The sequence below is a fragment of the Myotis myotis genome, unplaced genomic scaffold (genome assembly GCF_014108235.1).
Source record: "Myotis myotis isolate mMyoMyo1 unplaced genomic scaffold, mMyoMyo1.p scaffold_m19_p_9, whole genome shotgun sequence".
NCBI classification, from domain to species: Eukaryota; Metazoa; Chordata; class Mammalia; order Chiroptera; family Vespertilionidae; genus Myotis; species Myotis myotis.
The window spans coordinates 36,926,353-36,949,136 of NW_023416401.1; the positions used below are offsets into that span (position 1 = coordinate 36,926,353).

The 22,784-nt window shown below is 52.4% G+C and overlaps 1 protein-coding gene across 6 annotated transcripts in view; it reads right to left on the bottom strand.

The window, feature by feature from the left end:
• Window positions 1-3,033: 3,033 nt before the first annotated feature.
• The window catches only part of EMILIN2 (elastin microfibril interfacer 2), a 41,785-nt gene continuing 22,034 nt past the window's right edge, over window positions 3,034-22,784 (bottom strand). For 2 of the 6 annotated variants that reach the window (XM_036323223.1, XM_036323225.1), the window contains 5 exons: window positions 19,684-21,603; window positions 8,744-9,151; window positions 7,609-7,641; window positions 6,747-6,875; window positions 3,034-4,172 (listed from right to left, as the gene is read on the bottom strand). In XM_036323223.1, the coding sequence (XP_036179116.1) occupies window positions 3,835-4,172; window positions 6,747-6,875; window positions 7,609-7,641; window positions 8,744-9,151; window positions 19,684-21,603 (2,828 nt within the window). In that variant the 3' untranslated portion in view covers window positions 3,034-3,834. Of the gene's footprint in view, window positions 4,173-4,708; window positions 5,116-6,746; window positions 6,876-7,608; window positions 7,642-8,743; window positions 9,152-19,683; window positions 21,604-22,784 lie in introns of those variants that run through there. The other 4 variants (XR_004970069.1, XR_004970068.1, XM_036323227.1 and 1 more) reach the window with 4 other exon arrangements.

Sequence of the window (22,784 nt, forward strand, 5' to 3'; positions counted from 1 at the left end):
CAGGGTGCAGGCACGACCCTTTAAAGACAGGCAAGAAGGCAACTCTTCCTCTTTTTGCAACTTGGTGACAACAGACTTTTCCAGGGAATTTTAACTTTTCGAGATCATCATGCTTACTCTAGGAAGCCTTGCTTACCCGTTTTAGAGCATGCTGGGTATAACGTAACTAGTTAAAATTGAGTTTTTGTTTCAAGTAAGTGCTCTTTCCAGATGAAAACTATGTTTTTGGTTTGAAGGTAAGAAGGGAGGGGGAAACTTTGTTCTTTTAATTTAATAATTACTTTCTGATGAAGTATTTGATTTTTAGACAGCAGTGCCACTAAAAAGTTTTAAGTTGTCAGAAATTGTAAGCATCAGTCCAGTACTCTTAGTTATGGCAAAGACCATTGTCTTAAGATAAATGGTTCCTATTTTGGTGCAGTGTTTGATGTTCAAAACAAAATGTTACAACAATAAACAAACGTAAACTGCGTCCGACTCTTTCCTTCAGAGGACATTTAAACCATCTTCTCTATACTCTTGCCAGAAATTGTTAATTTCCATAAATTAGCATTTTGATCTTTGCTGACACTTAAATTTGTCTACAGAAAGGACTTCTTTTTGGTGCTTGTTTTTATAAAACCTGACTCCGAAAGTGAGGCTACACCCTCAGGAACTAATCTCTTGCTTTGTAGGTCCTGCCAGGGAATGATTCACTCATCCATATGCGATTTCTGGTGTGTGCTCACTGGAATCCTCGAAACTGTGTTTCCATTCCACCCTCAGCCCTTTCCCGGTTCCCCTGAGAGTCCTGCTCACAGTATCCCACCTTTCATTAAACCTTCCCTGGGGTGAACACAATTAGCAATCCTGATGTTTTCATTGGCTTAGGAGAGTCGGAGTGAACTTGAATCAAAAACCACATCACACGTGTTATTTAAATGAGCATCTTTTTATCCCTTCAGATTGCTGGGTCCTGCCAGATGCAGCATGTGCTGGACGTGTTGAATCCCAAAAAGCCCTTGAGAGTGTGCCTTCGAGTGGGAAAGCGCTCATTTCATGCTGCTTTTCCGCGCCATGATGGTTTGGGGGGGGGGGGGGGGGGGGGACACGGGACTAGGGCTGGGTGGGGGGTGTTGTTCTTTAGGGAGAGAAAGGAAGAGCTCAGACTGGGAGGTTGATTCTAAAGGGAATGGCTTCCAGCTCTTCAGGGAGGAGCAGCCTGGGTCCTAGCCCTGCTCTCAGGAGGCCTGTCTGACTGTAGCTTCCTCCTGCTGCACTCTGCACCCCTTAGAGCAAGCCTGTCAACTCAGAAAATCCAGTTGGCACACACGCGTGCTTTTGCCTTCTCCCTTTTGCATGCCTCTCCGGCCCGCACAAGTTTGACATGCTTGCCTTAGAGTTTGCGTGTCTCCTTCCTTTTCCTTCCCTTTGATAGGACAGTACAGGGAAGACATGTATGTATGTTTAGAAAGTGGATGCGGATATATGCAAAGCCATGTTTCAAATATACAAGCATGGACTTGGTGTGTGTCTGATCACAAATACCTCTATCCTTTCAAACTACAAATAAATTGTGGAAAACAGTTGGAGAGATGATAGGGTCACTGAGAACGCTAGATTAATGTGCTAACATGGAAATAATTTCAAATGCACTTTACATTGATTTACATTCTTTATTGCTGGGATCATATTGCTGCTTGCAGTCATTTAACTATGGCCAGTTGTAATAGTTCACGTGGGGGAGAAGGTCTCAGTCCTGTCTGCTCACCTTAAGAAGGGCTCTGACCTTTTCTCAGCAACAGCTTTATTTTGCAAGTTGTACCTCTGCACCTGCGTGAGTCCTGGGGCTTGGTTCTTAGGTCTCACTCGCAGGCACACAGGGCTGTTACTTTCTAGGAAGGGACTGCCCACAGATCCTGCAGCCTGCAGCTCAGGTGACCCTGTGTTTTCTCTTGGTCTTTCCCTCCTACTTCATCCTGAAGTGAACACAGGACCTGCTGTAGTTAGACTTAGTCTACTTTGCCCACCTTGGATACACGGAACTGAAATTCTTTTTTCTTTTTTTTTAATAAATGAGTCAGAATGCACTGAGAGAGGAGGACCAAGTATTACTTGGTGCTCTAGAGAACCATCTGTGGTCCCTGTCTTTCCAACTATTGTGCACTTACTCCCTTTGGCACTGAGTTAAGGTGTTTACAAGGGGGTGTGAGGGAGAGAGGGCAAAAGCATGCATGCGTGCCAACTGGATGTTCCTGAAAATGCTCTATTGCACTGGGGTTTTTTCCATGAGTCATTTCTAGGAAGCCATTGATACTCTGACAGCCACCTTTAGCCAGTTCCCCAGTTGGAGAAATGGGGTGAGAATGCCACTCTCCCCCAACCTCCTGGACAAAGAGACCCAGACTTACTTTAAAATACTAAAACAGCAAACCTTCAGGCTCCTGGCCACTCCTCCCTTGCCAGGGGGTGGGGTGAGAAAGAAGGCTCCTCTCTCAGGGCCAGTGGCCACCTGTGATCTCACTGGCACGCAGTCTTGGAATGTTCACAATTGTTACAGCGTAACAGTATCTGGTGGCTTGACTCAGTCCCAGGAAACTTGTCTCTGGTCCACATCTTTCCCTGAGGTGCTAGGCGATGTGCCTCCCCCAGTGGCACTTGATTGACCAACAGATCTTACCAACCTAATGAGCAGAGACCGCCTGGAGCAGAGTCTGGTGTGCCTAGAGGTTTCTGTGGCTGCTGGGAAGGGAGTAACGTGCTGGGCTTCCCTGGAACAGAACGTGCTCTGCAGGGGGAAGTGCCTGCTTTTCTCAGATGATCTCAGCTTTATGTTGGGCCTCTGGTTGCCTGGGAACCCGAGTTTAAAGCCACATCTGTGTGATGTGGGCAGGAAGCAGTCTCATTAACTTACGCAGCTGCTAATTAGATGTGAATTCTCAGCACGCCCTGGAGGAGCCTCTCTTCAGCTGTGGGGCTCAGATGGAGGCCTTGACCTCCCAGCACATCTGGGCTGTCTTTACAAGCAAAAAGGAGCCAAGCGTACATCGTGGATGCTGAGGAGGAAGTTACATGGTTGCGATTAATTTATTCGAGCTTACTTTCTATAGCCATTAAAAAGTCAACGTCTTTCTACAGTTTGCTTTTAGCAACAACTCTAAATCCACAAGGCACCGGATTTAAGTAACTTGAAGTGGTTTAGTGGTTTTACATCTTTATTGACACTCCCTGTCTTTGCACTTAAATTGTACATGTCATTCAAGGAGCCCAGCGAGCTCACAACAGTCTCTTGGATTCCCTCACAGCCGGGCAGAGGCCTGGGTGAGCAGTGGTGAACCGGACCTGGGGCCGCAGACTGCAGACCCAGGCTCGTCGCGGCAGGTGCACTTCAGTGTTGAAACTTCTCCTGCGTGCAGTATAAACCAACACTAGCAGAGACTGTGGCCACAGGTGTCCATTTTGGCCAGCCCTCCACCTCAGGCCTGCATCCAGCAGCATTTCCTTCTCCAGCAGCAGGACTGGATCCCACTGCCTCACCCAGGGCAGCACCTTGTAGGCCCAGCTCCGGCCCCTTGGGGCAAAGCCAGAGCTTGGGGAGGCCCTGGCTTAGAGGTAAGGATGTGTCCCAGCTCTTCAGCTAGCCCGTGGGCAGGACAGGAGTCAGTCCTTGCTGCCTGCTGGGGAACTCTAAGGTGTGTTCATGGCCTCCAAAGCCAGAACAGGCTGTTATCTTGAGAGAGGTGGTGGGACGTCGACAGAATACTAGACCAGTGCTCCAGTTACATACATAACGTGAATAATATTAAAGCTTTCCAGTTCTTACAACTTTCCTTCGCCTTACCTTTCCCCAGTGCCCTAGAGGTGGGAAAGGAAAGGATATAAGAAAAACCCACTAAATGTGGAGTACATTTCGTCAAAGTCCGTGTGAGCCAGCCTGCCCCCCGTCACCACGATGTTGACGCCGTCTCCTGCCTTCAAGTGCACGATGAGGTGGAATGCTCCCGGGCCGCCACAGGTGTGCAGAGCCCCTTGGGGCCGGTGGTATTCCAGGAATTCTCTCTTGTAGCCAGCTGTGTGCATCTGAGCCACGCTGGCATTGGAGACCGACAAGACCGCTTCCACGTATGTGTCCCTCTCAGGAGTGAGGGTGGCCGTGATCAGGTAGCGCCCATCGTATGGCGCTGTGAAGATCCCTGGGAGGAAGAAGGCAGACACCTGTGTTTATGGGACATCATCACAGCGCTTTGCAACAGGTTTTCAGTTAATGCTTGTGGGAGAGGTAGCCCACCTACACCCACCCAATGATAGGCATCGCTCTTTGCCACTGACCCAGTCCTCTGCAAGACCCACTGTGTAATGCTTGTCACATCCAGAAGAGGACAAATACTGCAAAACCTCCAGCCCTTCGTACAATTACCACACCCCACCTGCACCCAGCGCAGCCCTAGGACCTGCCCCTGCGTGCTGTGCACAGTGCTGGGAGAGAGCTCAGTCCTAACACTGGCAACCGTGCGCCAGCCTTGGCAATGCCGTGTGCGCCGCCCGGGCTCGGTGAAGACACAGGGCCCAGCCTGGGGCCTGCTCCCCTGACCACCTAAGGTACAGTGAACAACAGCCACCCAGGTCCTGGTTGCCTCTTGGAAGCTTTCACCACTGAAAGTACCCCAAAGCCAACTTAGAATCAGCCTCACAGCTTGAACCCAAAAAACCCACAAAGCTTGTTACTCACACAGGGAAAACCCAACCAGCTCCCTGTGGAGGAGCCAGGAGACAAGTGGCATCCCTTCATGGCCAGAAGCTGGCTGATTTTCACTTGGCCAAAGATTCGGAGGTGGGGCTGGCGTGTGGAAGAGGCAATGGGGTTTGTAGATGTGCCAGTTGCAAAGCAGCGGTAGGTGGCCCCACAGCTAGAAGAGTGGGCGCCCACACCAAGTGCTGCCAGGAGCAGCCATTGTCCCTTGTCTCTGGGGAGATGACGAGATTTGGAACATGGCCATAGGCCAAGAGCTGGCAGAATGGAAGTCTTGGGGCTGAAAAGGAATTTTGGGGTCTGGGTCTTCACCCTGCCCTGGAAAAGAGCCACCGGCTCCCTTCCCCAGCTTGTTGTTAATCACCCAAGGATGTTTCTTCCATTGACTTTTAGAGTGGAAGGAAGAGGGATTAGCGGGGAGAGAGAAACATCAATGTGAGAAACACATCGATTGGTTGCCTCCCACAAGTGCCTCTGACTGGGGGCCGGGATAGAACCTGCAACCCAGGCACGTGCCCTCGACCAGGAACCGAACCCGAGACCCACTGGTGCACAGGCTGACACTCTAATCCAGGAGTCCTCAAACTACAGCCCGCGGGCCACATGTGGCCGCCGAAAACATTTATCCGGCCCGCCGGGTGTTTTTGCCGCCGCTGCCTGTCTTGCTTAGCAGCCGACTCGTCCCGGGCCCACAGTGCACATGTGTGGAATGTCTGAGGGACAGTGAACTGGCCCCCTGTTTAAAACGTTTGAGGACCTCTGCTAATCACTGAGCAACACTGGCCAGGGCCCTTCTCCAACTTTCAGTAGTAACTTAAAGCTCCAGAAGTCTTTCCTTAGGCACCTGGACCCTGAAGTCAGACCTGGCCCCAGCACTCTGGGTACCTGGCCGCCTTGTTCGCCAGGGTCACCCTGAATGTACTGAGGACCTGCCTAACTAGAAAAGTTCTGGGCTGGAGGTCCCAGGGTCATGGGAGAAGTGTGGGTCACCATCCCTGCTTGCAAAGATCCCCTGACCTGTCGGAGGGGACAAGCTGCCCCCTAACAGGGCAGCATGGACTGGGAGCCCTGGAGGAAGCTGTACTTGAGTTGAAAGCACAGATTGCTTCTCACACTGGGCTGGCCTGCCTGAGCCTCACGCAGGGTCCTGAGCTTGCTTCCAGGGGCCCCGGAGCTCCACTGTTCCAGCTTCTGCACGTGACTTACGCTCACTAACACTTAAGAACCACTGTCCGAAGAATAAGAGCGATTTAGCCGATGGCAGGCAGGGCAAACCTGAGTGTGACAGTTAAAAACTGCCCAGAGGGAACTCAATTCCACCTCCCAACAGTCTCCTGCAAATCCACCAGCCACTGTGTGCATGCAGCCCTGGGAGGACCCATGTGGACGCCCAGCTGCTGCCACTTGACGCACTGGCCTCTTCTCAGTCTCCCAGCGCCTCAGGAAGGAACCCCACGCCACTTGGGCCCTCAGCCCCTGCTCTGACTCTGCCCTGACTTACCTCCCCTTTACCCTGGAGACCAGATGCCCATGTCTGACCTGGTGGGAAGGGCTCTGCCTCCAGTCCCAGGTGCTCAGGTTGTGGGCCAGTGGGAAAGGGGAAGCCTGATGCAGGACCTCGGGTGACCTCTGCTGCACTGTTCTCATGGGCGGGGAGACAACACAGGCGGCCCTCCTGTCCCGCCCTGGCTCTGCTCATCATAAACCACAAGCTGCTGAAGGAGGCAGGGCAGGGCGGACTCTGCTGCCTGTCCCGGGGCGTGACGCCAACAGACTGGGAGAGCCTTTATCTCCACAGTCACATGAACGATTCCCAGGCGAGGGCTGGTATGCTGACATCATGACTGGGAAATGTCACTGCACACCCGTCGCCCTGCAGACTGGAGCCCTCTTCACAGCCCACAACGGGGGGCAGCAGTATTGCCAGCTGCCCCTCCAGGGCCCGCAGCTGCTGGCACCTCTGCCAGTCGGAGTCCCCCTCCCCAGGACCCCACACAGCGCACCCCTCCAGACTTACCGGTGCTGGGGTCATACATGTCCCCGTCGTTGACCAGCACTTTGTTAAAGAGGACAACACCCCCATCACTGGGGAAAGGCTTCTGGGTGAGCCCCGCAGAGAAAGACACCGGAGAAGGCGCTGGAACCCCTGGAACAGAGGACGGAGTGTTCGCAGGCAGGTGGGGTTGGGGCCCGGAAGACGAGGCCTGTGTGCCTGTCTCGGGAGGCAGCCTTGCTGCTTTATTTTGCCTTCAAGCGGTAGAGCACCCGGGACACACCATCCGAGAGCCAGGCAGTCAGATAGGCTGTGAGGATGGCAGACCTGGGCAGTGGGACAGGCACTGGCTGGGAGTATTCATGTGTGAGCCCGTGTGTTAGACACTGTGTGTGTATACATGTGTGAGACCACATGTGCAACACTGTGAGAGCGAAGGGGGAGAGACTGTTGGAGAGGAACTGAGGCTGATAATTTCTCAGAACAAACTGATGTATTGTGCATCTTGGGGGGGGGGGGGCGGGGAATGGATAATGGGAATAATCTAGGGAGCTGCTTGCTTATTGAAGAACTAGTAACACCTGGACCCCCAGGAAGCTGGTCAGGGCCACACCAGGCTTAGGTGCACCCAGTGGGCCTCTCAGGAAACTCCACGAGCTGGGTTCATGTATGAGGGAGAGGTCCTGTCTCTGGCAGGACTCTGACCCTCTCTGGGGAGCTCAGCCCACTGCAGTCAGCAGATGCCCTGCCCACAGCTGGCAGGCAGGATGGCTGGGCCCGGTACCACCCACACTAATAGTCCGAAATGAGGAGGAAGGGACACGCAGGGCAGAGGCTGCCATGGAGGCCTGGCCTCCGGCCCTGGTCTCCTGGCAGACGTACGTACCTGGGGAGGCTGCAGGAGGTGACCTGGAGTACCCTGGAAAACAATGGGGATGGAACGTCAAACAAAACCCCACGCAGCACCTCATTCAGAGCCCTTCTTTCTCACCGCTCCTCACACTATTTAGACATAGAGCAAGGGCACCCCTCCCAGCCACCTTCCTAGAAACAGATGCACCCCTGTACCTGCCTCCTCACTCGCCCCCTTACCCCGGGCAGGGAAGAAGGCCCTGAGGGTGAGCTGGATGAGGGACTAAGGAAAAAGGTGAGGCGCTGGGGCTTCTCCAGCCAGGGAGGAGAAGGCCACAGACGGAGTCGTTCACTCGTGCCAACGACCCTGCTAGCCCTCCAGCAGGCTGGATGCAGTGTTGCCACAGGGACGGACAGACAGCAGCCCCGTGTACAAGCACCCATGACACGTGAAACTGATAGAAACAAACTGCTTGGAAAACATCTGTTTACATGTCATAGCTGGCGCCTCGGCTTACCCCTCTGTAAACAGAACTAATAACATCACGGTGCCGCCAGGAGAGCTGTAAGGAACTGACTACCTGGTTCAGTCTCTGGCACGTGGTGGGGATCCCACAAATGTGCTCCCTTTTCCTTCACCAGTTAGCAGGGGACCTCACCCCACCCCACCTGCCCCAAGGGTGCTGACACACTCGCGGAGCACTCACCATGCAGGCACTGAGCTAGGCCTCCTCCCTGTCCTCACAGAAACTCCCCGAGGTCCTAGCGCCACCCTCACTCGGGTGAAGGCGCTGGCCCTCAGGTCAGGAGGCCGGCCCAGGGCTGGTGGACCCTGGGATTTGAGCCAGACCCTCCCAGCTCACCCTCTGCTGCAGGCTGTCTTTACTGCTATGTCAGCTCCTGGTACATGTTTGGTTTCCCAGGTTCGCTTCCTGCTGGGAAGATCCCCAGGGGATAATTCTAAGTGTAATTTATTGCACGATCCTGGGGTGCCCCAGGCTCTGGGGTTTGGTTCACATGAACTGGTCCCTCAGGACCTCAGCACCTTTGGAGAGCTACCTTTTGGACCTTATACCCTGAACCCACCAGCAGGCCCCGGAGGCTCAGACTGCCCCTCCATGCAGTCGCACCCTCTGCAGCTCAGATGTGCTGGCCCCTGTGAGCCTTACCTGGTGCTCCCGCGAAGCCTTCTGCGCTGGGGATGGGCGCCTGCCCCATCTGGCCATCCACGCCCTGGGGCAGGCCTCTCCCCGACACGCCCATCCTCCCCGGAGGCCCAGCCTCTCCAGTCTCCATAATGACCCCAGTGGAGCCAGGCAGGAAGGGCAGGCCTGTCCAGCCAGGCCACACTGGCCAGGGCAGCGGCTGTTGGGGTCTCTTGGGCGGAACAGGCTGTTGGCCCGAGTGCAGCTGTTGTCCAGGGTCCTCAGGAGGTGGGGGCGCACTGGGCAGCGGCGGAGGCGTCAGCTCTGGAAGAGATGGCTCCGTGGGGACCTCTGCCAACTGCGGGGGCTTCTCCGAGGCCTGCGGGGCCTTCCCTCGGGGAGGAGGCGGGGGTGCTTCTGAGGGCTCCTCCCCTGAGCATTTGGGAAGTGGAAAGAAACAGAGTTGAAAACCTCAGGCTTGACTGCTCGGCCATTGCCCCTCTATGCTTGGGTGGCCGTCCCGAATGTGGCATCGGCGAAGTCGGCCCTGCGCCAGGAGCACAAGAGCGGCCACCACAGCGTGGGCACGGAAGGGGCTGTGCATCCAGCTGCCCTCGGGGGGCCTGGGAGCCACTAGGAGGCTATGGGAGGCCCCAGCCCAGGGAGGGGATTTTCAGCCTCCCTCCATGATGGCTGTGCTCTCCCAACGGACCCATGCTTGGCTCCAGCATCCGAAACTTCCCAATTTCACTGCGTAATGATCCCATGGGGGTACCCCAAGTTACTGAAAGAAACCAGCTGACCTTACATGCAGACAAGCTAGCCTTGGGGTCACTGTGGGCGATTTCAGAAGCTGCGGGCCTAGGTCCCGATGCCAAGGCAACCCCAAGCAGGTGTCCCCAGCTGGGCCCCCAGGCAGCCAGCGCAGGCCTTGCCCTCACCACAGCCCTAAGATCCCCAGCAGGGGATTTCCAGCAGAGGAGCCTCCTGACTCATGCTTCCTGCCCTCAGGATGGCACGGTGACGCAGCCAGGAAGCTGCCGCCCTGTTCTCCACGAATACGTTCCTGGAACGAGGCTTCCTTTGGGGCCCACAGGGCATCTACAAAGAACCACGCCTGGCCAGACACCCCACCTCCTCAGGCCCACACGGTGTCTCCAAGCCCAGGCTCCAACACTATAAAATTACATCCTGGCAAAACCAGTGATTGCATTTTGAACATCATCTAGTTTGATTTTCAAACTCAATAAAGTAACTATGGCATAGAGAGTGTTGAAAAGTGAGAAGACTCCAAAATACATAAAATCTAGCAAATGATAACGCAACACTATTACTAATTCAGCAAAAAGCAACATCATCTTTAGCTATTACTGAACTGTTCAGCTGGTAATGGCATAGGTACTGACTTGATTTTTGTGCTGTAACTCTGTTGGGAGTGGGAGCAGGGGAAGCAGGGAGAGGCATGGGAGAGCCACAGGCCGTCTGTCGCTGATAAATCATATCATCTACTTAATATCTAAATGCTACCTATAATATCTGTATGGGAAGATATGTAAAGCTAATCAATCACTTCAGAAATATGGAGGCAGCCGGAGGAGTTGCACGTGGTTGCCCAGAGAGTGAGAGGGTGATGGAGAGACTCGGGCACCGGCACAGATTTTCATCACCAGCTTCTCGGCACTATTTTTCTTGTTTTCATAAAATATAATTGTAGAAGACACCAAGGGCCTATTTCAGGGGTGGAGAGTGTCTGGCCCGCAGGCCACATGAGGCCTGAGAAATCATTTGGTCTGGCCCTGCCAAGGCATTCGGAGTGAGGTCGTTCAATGTGTGACCAAATATAGCAGCTAGTTTTTAAGCTGATAATTTTGCATGGCCCTTGAATGATGTTATAAACATCCAAATGGCCCTTGTAGAACAAGGTTCCCCACCCTGGGCCCGATTTCTCCCACCTGCTTCAGTCTCCGTCTTTTGTCTTCTCTCCTCCTCGCTGTCCTTCCTCCCAGGGCACACCTCTGCCTGAGCTGTGCCATCCAGCATCACTCCTCTCTGCACGTCCCTTTCCTTCCTCCCCTCCAAGTCCTCCCTTTAAGCCCAAGTTTAGGTGTCTCCACCCAAAATGTATAAAGAAAAAATACTTCCTTTAGTCCTTCACCCTCAGTGAATTACAGTCAGCAAAGTGCCTTGAAATAGCGAAGTCCAGGCCCTAAAACTGGCCCTTTTTTTCTTCTCCCCACCAAGCCCTTCTAACCAACTGTCTCTCTCTGAAATCCACCATCATTTTCCTGGTCTCTCATCCAGGCACTCAGACTCATACTCTCCTCCTCCCTCTCTTTTTCCTCCCTCTCCCCCCGCCCCTCTCTCTCTCTCTCACACACACACTGATCTGTTGCTAAGTCCAGCTGACTCTAATTCTGAAATATTTTGGCTCCTTCTCCCACACCTTTTGCACAATGCCCTTTAGAAAGCATTCTAGTATCTTTTCCCTGCTCAAAACTCTTCAGCTGTTTCCCACTGCTCATCAAGTCAGATCTTCTCTGCCTGGCATCCCGAGCCCCCACCACCTGCCCCTCTCCTGCAGGCGCCAGTACCTCAGTGGTGCCCGGCTCTTACCTGAGCTTTGTTCCTGCTGTTTTTTCTCACTTCCTAAATGGCCTCTTCTGGCTCCCTCACTGAGAGAAACCCACCCACCCCTGAAGTTGCAGCTCAGATACCACCTCCTCCGTGAAGCCATCCTGGATCTGCCCAGTAGGACTTGAACAATCCTGCCTCTAACCATGAAGCTCTCTGGGCCTCTAGGGCAGCGATCACCAACCTCAGACCATCCGCGGACACTGGTAGTCCGTGAGGTCCGAAAGGTTGGTGACTGCTGCTCTTTGTTTCTTACCTGGCCTCTTGCCAGGCGATGAGCACTTGAGGACACATTTTAATGATTTTCCATCCCCACTGCCTGGCACAGGTAATGGGCGAATGACAGGAGGCTGGAAGGATGGCACGTGCTATGGGCCACACCCAAATTCCTGCCAGCCGTTAAAGTGGCACCCTAATTTTGCCAACAGCTGCCCCTCTGGGGTCCTGTTAGGTGACACTGGTATGCAGAGACAGCGACAGTTCTCTCTTTCATAGTCATCTCTCTCTCAACACCCAGACCCATCATACTGAGGGAAGGCAGAGGGAAAAGAATGAACATTCTGCTTGAGCCAAATATCCTCCACTGATCTCCTTGGGGTCCTTCCACACACACACACTCTCACACACACACACTCTCTCACACACACACACACACACACACACACTGTCGCATCCCAGCAAAGAACAAGGAAGCTGCACCCGGAGGGACGGAGCCCAGCCCGGCCCCTCCAGCTCACACTCGGCCCGGCCCCCGTGGCTCCTGATGCACACGCTGACTGCAAACTCGACACAGACCAGACAGCGTTTTGCTTGCTCCAGAAAGATAACTCTGGCAGTCGGGCTTTCTGAGCTGAGCATATGTTTCTCATTCAGACAGCGACCATCTGAGCTGAGTTCATGAGAGCCAAGTGTTGCTGCCCGCGTGTTCGTGCGTGAGGCGTGGTAAGCAATGGGTCAGCCCCACGGGTGCTGGCTCTTGTTCCAGGAACCTGCCCCCGGGGCACCGTCCTGGTGCCAGGCAGGACACAGCCTCCCCATGGATGGACTTGGTAATAAAAGCCCCTCCCTCTTCTTAAAAGTCCCTACTAAAAGCCAGTTTCAACTTTACTACAACAAAGACCTGCCTTTAAAAACTACCCAAAATCCATGAGGCTGTTGTGCTAAGAACACGTGTCTTCCAGCCGATTAATGCGGGTTGTCTCCTCCTGCAGCCGCTTGGGAGCCCCGGAGGCAGGCTGGCTGCAATGTGAGTCTCAGCTGCAGAAGTTAAGGCTCCTTAGCATGTCCCTGGCACGTTCGCGGTGTCTTCGCACAGAACATGAGGCTGTGGGTCGGGCCCTGGCCTCCGACGTCGGCACCTGTGTTCAGGCCTGGCTGTGGGAGAGCCACTGAAACCCCCTTGAGCTATGCCCTCCTCCACAGCACAGGCCAACCCTGGTGGGTGGGGGCGCGCTCCCTAATTGCAAAACACTGCACGCGGGAAGTGCAATTCACCAGAGGTCTGGTCCAGGCGACAGGCCCGCCTGCGTCCGGGGGATGTGTCTGCAGAACAAATGCTGCAACTATGGAAGTGTTGTCAAGATGTCAATCAAGACTTCTGGCTAAAAATCCACCAAAATGCTGACATGAGGCAGCTAACTGGATGGACGCAGGATGTCCTCAGAGCCGATTACCACACCGAGCAGCAGAAGCGCGGTTTCTGGGAACAGCCCACGCCGCCACCGCCAGGAAGTCCCCACGGTGGCTCCCGCTGACCGCACAGAGTGGCCAGGGGAGGGGCCTCCCGAGGAAACAGCCCGTGGTTTCCCTGCAGGAGGGCGAGGCGAGAGCAGGCCGGAAGCGCGCCCCCTAAAGGGTGGGCGGGGAGGTACAGGAGAGGCTGAGGAGACCATCTACAGAACCTGCTCCGTCCCACAACACAGGGAGGGAGGGAGAAGGGTCTTCACTGAATGGCTCTACTCTGAGCACACGGGGTGGGGGTGGGAGGGAAGAGGAAAGCCCCCGGCCGGCACAAGGGAGCTCTGGTTGGTTATGTCATGGCAGGGCCCACGCCGAGTCTCCTCGCGAGGCCGAGCCCGTGGGCTGGCCGTGACCACACGGAAGCCCGTGGAATCGGGGTGAACAGAGAAACCGGGTCCACGTCTCTAAAGAGCACAGCACTGATGATACAGCTGTAGTTGCGTGTTGAAAGGGCGGCGATACACTTGAAGTGGGAAGTATTCACTCTGAGTCTCAGAGAAGGGCCTCGCCTATGAGCGTCGGCATCACTTGGGAATTTCTCTTGTGGCAGAAACCCACAGGCTGGTTCTAAGGTCTCTGTGGAAAGGCGGAGAGGACCCACACCACCTGACTCATGAAGCGGCAGCGATCAAGGCATAAGGAGACAGATCGGTGACGAATGCGGAACCAGTCACCCTTCTGCTGGTGGCAGGTGTCACATGGGGTTTTATTCTCTCCCCTCGCCTCCCTCCTGCTGTGCCTCCCTTCCTGGCACAGCCTGTCCTGGGCAGGTGGCTCCTGCTGCCTCTGAGGGTCCTCCCGCTTCCGGGACCAGAGCTGGGGAGGGGTTTATTGTTTTCATCACAAACTTCGCTACAAATTCCTGGGTCTCCCCTCATCCCGGTGGAACAGGAATCTCCAGAGTGAGCCCAGGATTCTCGGTTAAGCTCCCGGAGGGTTTTGCATGCAGCTGTGGGAGAGCTCAGTCCGCAGACACTGCGCTTCTAAACGCAGGTGACGATGGGGAAAGGCAGCTGCTATTATACCAACTAAAGAGCACTGCAAAGTCAGATGCCCTTGCCCTGGGCTCTGTGGGTTGGAGCGTCATCCGGGACATCAAAAGGTCGCGGGTTCGATCCCCAGTCGGGGTGTGTATGGGAGGCAACCGATGGATGTTTCTCTCCCATCAACGTTTCTTTCTCTCTTTCTCCCTTCCTCTCTCTCTCTAAAATTAATTTTAAAAAACACATATCCTTGGATGAGGATTAAGCAAACAAACAAAAACTGATGCCTGCAGGGTCCAAGGCTGTGTGTTGTCTGGAGTCAGTATGGTCTGAGGGCATGTTGTGTACTTAGCCTTTCTATGTTCATCGCACTCCAGGCCCACCACGCGGCTCACACCTGACCTGGTCCCCTGGTCCCTCACCAGCATCAGGCCGCTCTCCAGGCCGGGCTCCATGGCTGGATCGTTACAGTGGGGCCTTGACTTACGAGTTTAATTCGTTCCATGACGGAGCTCGTAACTCAAATTACTCGCATGTCAAATCATAAAGTGAACGAGTGAGACACGTGATGCTGGGCTGATGTTGTGGCGTTCACTGTGACGTTCGCTGTGCCAACTAGCGGTGGGGTATCTGAAGCTGGCTCGTAACCCGAATTTTAGCTCGCAACTCAAAGCAAAAAATCGGCTGAGAGACGGCTCGTATCTCGAAAAACTCATTAGTCGGGACACTCGTAAGTCAAGGCCCCACTGTATTTGAAAAATCCATGCTTTTTCATTCTTACAGCACATCTTAAATTAAGCAACTTGATATGGATGGGCTTCTTGACGCTGAACACTCCTAAGTGAAACATGATTAATGTAACCGAAGTGGTATGAGAAGTTCCCCTGAGACACGAGAAGACAGAGGTGGGCGACTGGAAAGGGAAGTAATGCTGTGGCCACTAGAGGATGTTGAAACAATATTGTGGCATCTACTCAGCCGGTCCCTTCCTGGAACCGTGACGTCGGGAAAGAGAGCTTCCCTGATGCACAGAAATGCTCGTCTGCCCACCATCTGTGCTCGGTGAAGACCCAGGTTTCTCAACCCCAGGAAGTCCCCTTGTCTCCCAACTGTAAGGGGAATAGCACAGCCGCTGGAGTCAGCCGGGCTCAGCGTCTCCCGCAGACAGAAGGCTGGGCGTGCAGGCCGGCCGGCTGCAGCCAGTCTGGGGTTGAGGATGCTTGCAGTGCTGGCCAGGGGGTTCTGGGCCCAGGCAGGAAATAGACTCTGCCTTCCACCCTCGACTGGAGACTGGCTTCAGTGAAGCTGAAACTGGGCAACTTGGGGACCAGGTGCCACTAAAGGAAAGGGAGAGGGTGCTGGTGAGAAGGTGTGAAGGACCAGGGCCCACACCCGTCTGTGGAAATGGGAGTGAGTGTGTCCAGGCAGAGGGCCCAACCCCTCCAGCCCCGGGGGACAGAAGAGCGAAGGATGAGAACCCTCCTTGTCCTTCAGAACCTAAACTTTCCCTGAGTGCCAAGCCTCTAATGCAGTGGTTCTCAACCTTCTGGCCCTTTAAATACAGTTCCTCATGTTGTGACCCAACCATAAAATTATTTTTGTTGTTACTTCATAACTGTAATGTTGCTACTGTTATGAATTGTAATGTAAATACCTGATATGCAGGATGGTCTTAGGCGACCCCCGTGAAAGGGTGGTTCGACCGCCAAAGGGGTCTCGACCCAAAGCGGTTCCATTGAGAACCGCTGCAATGGAAGTATCGAACGAACGTGAATTCTGAATGCTAGGGAGGGGCGATTACTAGGCTTTTTACACTTCCTACCGGGTCCACAATTTACCAAAGAAGAACACGAAAGGGAAAGAAGGAGGGAGCGATGCCCTGCCTGTCGAGAGCTTTCTGCAGAGCAGCCCGCAGCCTGACACCCGGAGCTCTCCTCCCACACCCGCTGTGTGGACAGGCCCGCTCAATCCTCGGAGGCTGAAGGGAAAGGGAGAGAAGTTTGGCCAGGCACTGACTGCCCATCCATTAGAGGGGACGGAGGGTTAAAATATGGGTAATATTGATTGCGTGATCACCAAGGGCTAATTAATACACCACCACTCAGGAGTGTTAATCCTCAGAACAACTTTCTGAGGTATTATCATCATTTCCAATTAATAGATGCAGAAAGTTAGGCACTAGGCAGATAAATAACTTGCCCAAAGTTACGGAGAAAGTATAGGTTTAGATGGGACTGCAAACTGCTTCCTGGCTCAAAATCCTCTGATAGCTTCTCATTGTACTCAAAACCCAAATCCTTCACCACAGCCTATAAAATCCTGCACGCTCTGCTTCCTACCCCCTCTTCGGCCTCCCTGTCTACAACCTTCCCCCTTGCTCACAGACTTGATCAAACTGGCATTCTGAGTGTCCAAAGCTGGCACTCATTCCTGCCTGAGGGTCTCTGAACATGCTGTTCCTGCTCCCAGGAACACTTGTCCCACAGATCTCTGCAGGGCTAGCCCCTCACTTTATTCATAGATCTGCTCAAAAGCTATCTCCACTGTGCAACCCTCCCTGACCACTCACTTAAAATATACTGTCCCCCACCCTAGCCAGTTTGGTTCCGTGGATAGAGAGTCAGCCTGTGGACTGAAGGATCCAGGTTTGATTCCGGTCAAGGGCACGTGCCTGGGTTGCGGGCTCGATCCCCAGTGTGGGGCATGCAGGAGGCAGCCGATCAATGATTCTCTCTCATCATTGATGTTTCTATCTCTCTCTCCCTCTCCCCCATCCTCTCTAAAATCAATAAAAATATATTTTAAACATAAACTAAAAAAATACATACTGTCCCCCAATCTCTATTGCCTTACTCCATTGTATCTTTCCTCACACACCGATTACTAGCTGAAATCACATCTTTATTTGCTTGGCTGTGCATTGTCTGTCTTCCCAACTACAGTGTAAGATCCCTCAGTGCTGAAACTTCAGCACTGGGACACGACTCAGAAAATATTTGTTGAATGTGTAGGGGGGCCGCTGCGCTGAAGGTGAGACAGTAAGGAAAATACAGTGATTCTTCACCTTTTGAAAGTTAAGCACCTGCCCAAGTACTAGATGAAAGTCATGCACCTTGTGTCCCATAAAATAGCCAAACATCTGCACTAGCAGGAGAGACAGGAAAGAGACTTGGATATATTTGAACATCAGCTGAAGCCCCTCTGCCTGCCCCCCACTGGCTGCCTCCTGGATACTTCAGCCCCCACTAGGGATGCTTCTCAAGAAAAGAACGAGACCTGTGAGGAGGGCAGTGGACTGAGAGGGAACTGTCTGCATCCGGGACCAGCAATCTGGTCACTGGCCACTGCATACACTACATTATGCATTCTCACCCCTGGCCCTTGGCTCCCAGTGGGAGATATGAGGACTGACATTCATGTTCCCTGCCTCCTGACAAATACAAGCCACATCACCCTTCAAAAGCTAACTTGCTTTGACCAACAGAATGTGCAGAAGTGACACCATACCAGCTCTGGGCCCAGCCTGGAAGAGGCCCAGCAGCTTCTGCCTTCCCTTATGGCCAGTTGCCGTGTAATAAATCTGACTATCTTGAGACCATCCTACTGCGATGAAGCCCAAGTTAGCCACATGGAGAGAGGGAGAGAGAGGATGGCCAATGGAGGAATCCTGCGGCACTGACACGTGACTGAAGCCTTCCTGGACCTTCCAACCCAGACAGGCCAATGCCAGCTGATTGCAGCCTAGTGAACAGCTCAAGTCAACACCAAGTGGAGCAGAAGAACCACCAAGCCAAGCCCTGCCTGAGTTCCTAACTTGCAGAATAATGGAGAACAACACATCTTTGTTGTAGGTTGTTACATGGTAATAAGTGATCCATTCGCACCGACTCTTCACCAGGTATGCCCCCCATCCTCCTTCTTTTCTGATTCCTACACATCCCTCAATTATTATCCCCAGTAACACTTCCTTCCAGAAGTATCTCTCATCACTCTAGCTCACTCCTCAGCCTCTGAATTCTCAATCTTGGACACTCAGCTCAGGTGCTCTCTCCTCTGAGAAGCCTCCTCAACTTCCTCAGCAGCCGTGGGTGCTACTCCCCAAGCCCAGAGCACCCATGAACATGGCATTCCCATAACCAACCCTGTCTGCTTGCTTCCCCTCAGACTGTCGCTGTCACATACATAGTCATCCACATACTCCACACACATAGCTCATTACCGACCACACAGTAAGGGTTCAATAAAATCCTATGAACTAAAAACCCCTACACCACCCACTGGACCTGAACATACGGTCTCATTCAGGTCTCTGCAGACCTGTGTGTCTTCACCACTATGACCGACAATGCCTTGCAGGTGAAGATTGTGGTACTCATCTGTATCCCTCACAGAGCCTCGCACATAGTAGGAGCGCAATACATGTTCTGTTGACATTTTACTAGTCAATGTAACTTACACTGTGACCCTAATGCACCCCTGGATCTCTGATACTCAGGTCACAGATATCCCAGCCCTGGAGGCTACACGAGGGCGGATGAAGCTCTGCTTGGTTCTTTGGGGCCCTTTGAAATGCCCGAAAGTCCATGCATTCCACATTCACAACACTGAGTTCATCGCAAAAGGGTAATCTTTTGGAAGCCACACCTCCAACTCCTATTTCAACAGACAAACGTGAAAGAGTCCACACAGCATCCCACACTGCCTGGGAGTTGCAAATCAACTGGAAATATCTGGTTCAATAGGTGACTATAAAGCACTGTCCAGACAGCACTGTCACCACAAGGGACAATCATTCTATGAACACACACAGTCTTGTGACCGTCACTCAACATTCCAGAGATACAGGAGCTTCGTGGGCCTGGGGAGGAGGCGGAGGGTTATAAATAGTGTGGTGTGGTGGGCCCAACACCGGGGCAGAGGCCAGCTTCCTGCTCCTGGTTAACATGGAGAACTTCTTATCTACAAACCCCTTATCTCTGACTACCTCGGTCCTTTCCCCAAGCCTCCTGAGGACCGGGCCCTGGCTCTCCCCAGGCAGGCCAGGGCTCATCTACCGCTCATGCTCCAGCCGCCCCCTCCTCGCATTTTATGTCTCAGCTGGGACCTGATCATAAAATCTTATAGGCTCACACCAGGCCATGAAATTTCAATGCAACGCATAAGAGTGTTTGTCACCTGGAGCTGGGCAAGGTAGAGAAGGTGATAAAGGCCCAAAGACGAGGAGAGAAAAAAAGAAAACGGAGAGGACAGGTCAGAAAGTGGTGGTGGGGGGAGTCCTTCTGTCCAGCTGGCTCAATAAGTCGATGTTCAACTCTGGGAGACACAAAGGAAATGTGCGCTGGACCGGAAGACAACAGTTCTTGGATGCAGCCCACACAGGTGCTTGACTGCTACAGTGATGTCAAATTCCTTTAAAAGTTCCTAAATACGTGTTCTGAATGTTGGTATTTATGTCATCGCTACCCAGCACCAGGTGATTCACAAACCGGCACCAATCTATGAAGCACACTTCGAGTAGCGCTGATATAATTAATTCCACAAACTGTCTAAAATCTAACACAATGCATGTTGCAAACACACACAAGAATGATATTGTAAAGGTCAACTTACCTGCTGGTGGCTGAAACTTGATCAGATCTTGCAAGTCAGTAGAAATCTGGAAAACGTGGCTGTAGAACTGCTGCACAGAATTCTTCAGGCCAGAAATGTCTCGGGAATGTGATCGGAGGGTCCCGTTCATCTGCCTGACACAACTCCACAGGCCGCTGACATGCTTGTTGAGCCCTTCCTTGATCCGCTGAAGACTTCCTGAGATGGAGTCCAGTTTGCTGCAAGTTTTCTCCATCTGAGACACCCTGTGCTCAACCACCGAGACCTCCCTCTGGACCCCGTGCGTATTGTCCTTACAAGTGTCTAGCTCAGCGAGCACCTGGCTCTGCAGCCTCTGCCATCTCTCCTCCAGCTGGCTGCAGCAAGGGGCCTCGGTGTCCTGGGGAGTCGGGAGGGGCTCCACCGTCCTTTCTCGCTCGCCCCCCTTAGGAAACCCATCCACTCCAGCGTTTTTACCTTCCCTACACTTGCTCAGCTCATTCTGAAGATGATTCATATCATCTTCTGTGTGGTTTAGTTGAGAATACAGAAAACTAAAATCCTGTTGAAGTTTCTGGATGCTACGTTCAGTTTCTTGAAATTTCCTATGCATCGTGTCATTCAGAGACTTCAAAAGGCTCGAACTATCACCCACTGCGTGGTCTTCTCCATTTGGAAAAGTATCTTCTATCCCATGAAGCGCTCCCTGCAGGCAAATATCCTCAACATCTTGAACTTTCTTCTTCAAGTGGTTTAATTCCACCATGACCTGGTCATGCCCAGCCCCTGACCCGCCAGGGCGGGCTGATGCTGGGGGAGTGGGTTCTGCATCAGTGTTGTTGGTCATCTCCAGGAGCAGGCTCCCCAGACGCTCTTCCAGAGACTGTATTTTCTGGTCAAGAAGTTGCTTCAGGTCATCTACCTCTCCATTAATGGTCCCCCGGAGCGTTTCTTCAATGTAAAAGCAATGTTCTTCCGCATTCTTCTCTGTCACATTGATCCTTGCATCTAATTCGTTCCATCTTGCATCAAAGTCCACATCTGGCTCTGGAACTTGGAGCCGGTCAAACTCATTGTCCAGCCGCCCATTTAGCATTCTGGTGGCTTCAGCAACTCTTTCAATTTTCTGGTCTAACACCTTGATCTGTTGCCCAAAGTCACCAGTCTTTTCACCATCACAGCAATTGGACCGGGCTGAAGGATCTTGCAGCCGGGCTCGAAGGTCATTTATTTCTTTTTTCAGGTTTGTTTCCTTCTCTCCTATAAGCTCAATCACTCCCAGATAGCTGCTCCCATAGTCATCACACTGCTGCTGAACACCAATCAGCTTGTACTCACAGGAGTTCTTCAGATCGGCCAGCTTTCTGTCCATTCCCTCCATGAGCTCCTCTCTCAGGGCTTCTATCTTACTGTCAACATAGGCTTGGTAGAGTTCATTGGTTGTCATGGTCACCGTAGGGCCCTGGGCAGCCTCCTGGAGCTGTTTAAGCTGCCCTTCATAACCCTTCACTTTCCCGTCCAGCTCTTCCAGCTTGTCACTCTTGGTCTTCAGAGCATCCTTGACTTCAGCCAATTCGGATTTGATGTCCTTCATGCCAGATTCCGTTTTGTTGAGGTCACCAGGAAGCTGGACCGTTTCAGTGTCTCTACCAACAGCACTGTCAGGCACTGGCTGGGGGTGCAGGTTATTGAGCCACGACGCCAGCATTTTGCTGGCATCGTCCTGAATGGTATGTTTGATGTTTTCATTTACTCCAGCGATGGAAGACTGGAGATCAAGAACTGTCCTTGTGAGCCGGAGAACCTTCTCCTCAAGCACCTGGATTTTCTTATCCTGAAGTTCTTGGGGACCCAGTTTTGGATCTGCTGCCCGACTTGGTTCCGATGCACGAGTTGGTGACAAAGTCTTCTTGGGCTCTGAGACTTGGCTTGGTTCACTGTCTGTTACAAAGAAAGAGTTGGATATGACTCAACTTTTACCTTGTTTCTGCAAAGACAATAACCAGGGTACTTACAGAATACACTTAAGCCTTCACTCCTACATCCACTCTCACCACAGGTAATTAGAGTGGAAAAGACTATGGGCTTTCAGTCAAACAGATCTCCACTTTCAGTCTGCCTCTGCAGTTTACTGTCTGCCCTCGAACATGTGAATTAACTTCTGTGAACTCTGATCCCCTCATCCATGGAGTGGAGGTACCATCTTCCCTCCTAAGGGGTAAGAGAATACGTACATGGCACATGATACTCAATGGTCTCTTTCACCCTGAAGGGAAATATTCTTTATCTACTTTATCATACAAAAATATCATCCCCCACACTAGTGAACTGCAGCCACACCCCAGTGGTTGACTGCCTACTGTAAGACCGTAAGAAGCCACTTTATCAAGATCCACCCATTAGCTGTTGGGTGGGATATTATTCAAGCAGCAAGTTGCTGTCCCATGTAACTCCTAAATGTTCTTTTACTTTTATTAGCATCCCTCTGCTAAGAGAGTCTCAGAGACATTGTTTAGCGCTGTTATGCAGTTGGGGAAACTAACAGCAAAAGAGAGATAAAGCAACTGATTCTCTTGGCATCTCCTAATAAGGGAGCCATTTGGCCATATTTAGGAAGGCTCACTAAGTCAAAGAATACAAACTTTGAATTTTTAATAATCCTACCTTGAGAAATATAACCTCAAGGAAATAGTGCCAGAGAAAGAAAAACTATTATAAAGATGATTGTGCTGAGTCATAAAGGAAAAGTAAACTGGTGGGCACAGAGAAAGACAAACTAAAAGGAGATGATCAAAACCGGAGGCACTGGAAATTAGAAGAAAACTGAGCAATGCTTTCAAATCCAAAGGAAAATTATTTCCAACCTGGAATTCTGAAACTAGAATAGAAATATTTGTAGACTATAAAATATCAGAAAGTTTCTCTCTTGTGCAATCTTCTCACGAGGCTGCCAGAAGATGTGCTCTACCAAAGCGAGGGAGTGGACTGAGAAGGAGCAAGCGGGTCCAGGAAACACAGAATCGGCAGGAGAGGCCAGTTCAGGTCGCAGGCAGCAGCTGGGAACAGAGAGGGTGGCAGCCCAGGTCGGGCAGCGAGGGCTCAAGGTGAGATTTCCTAAGGAA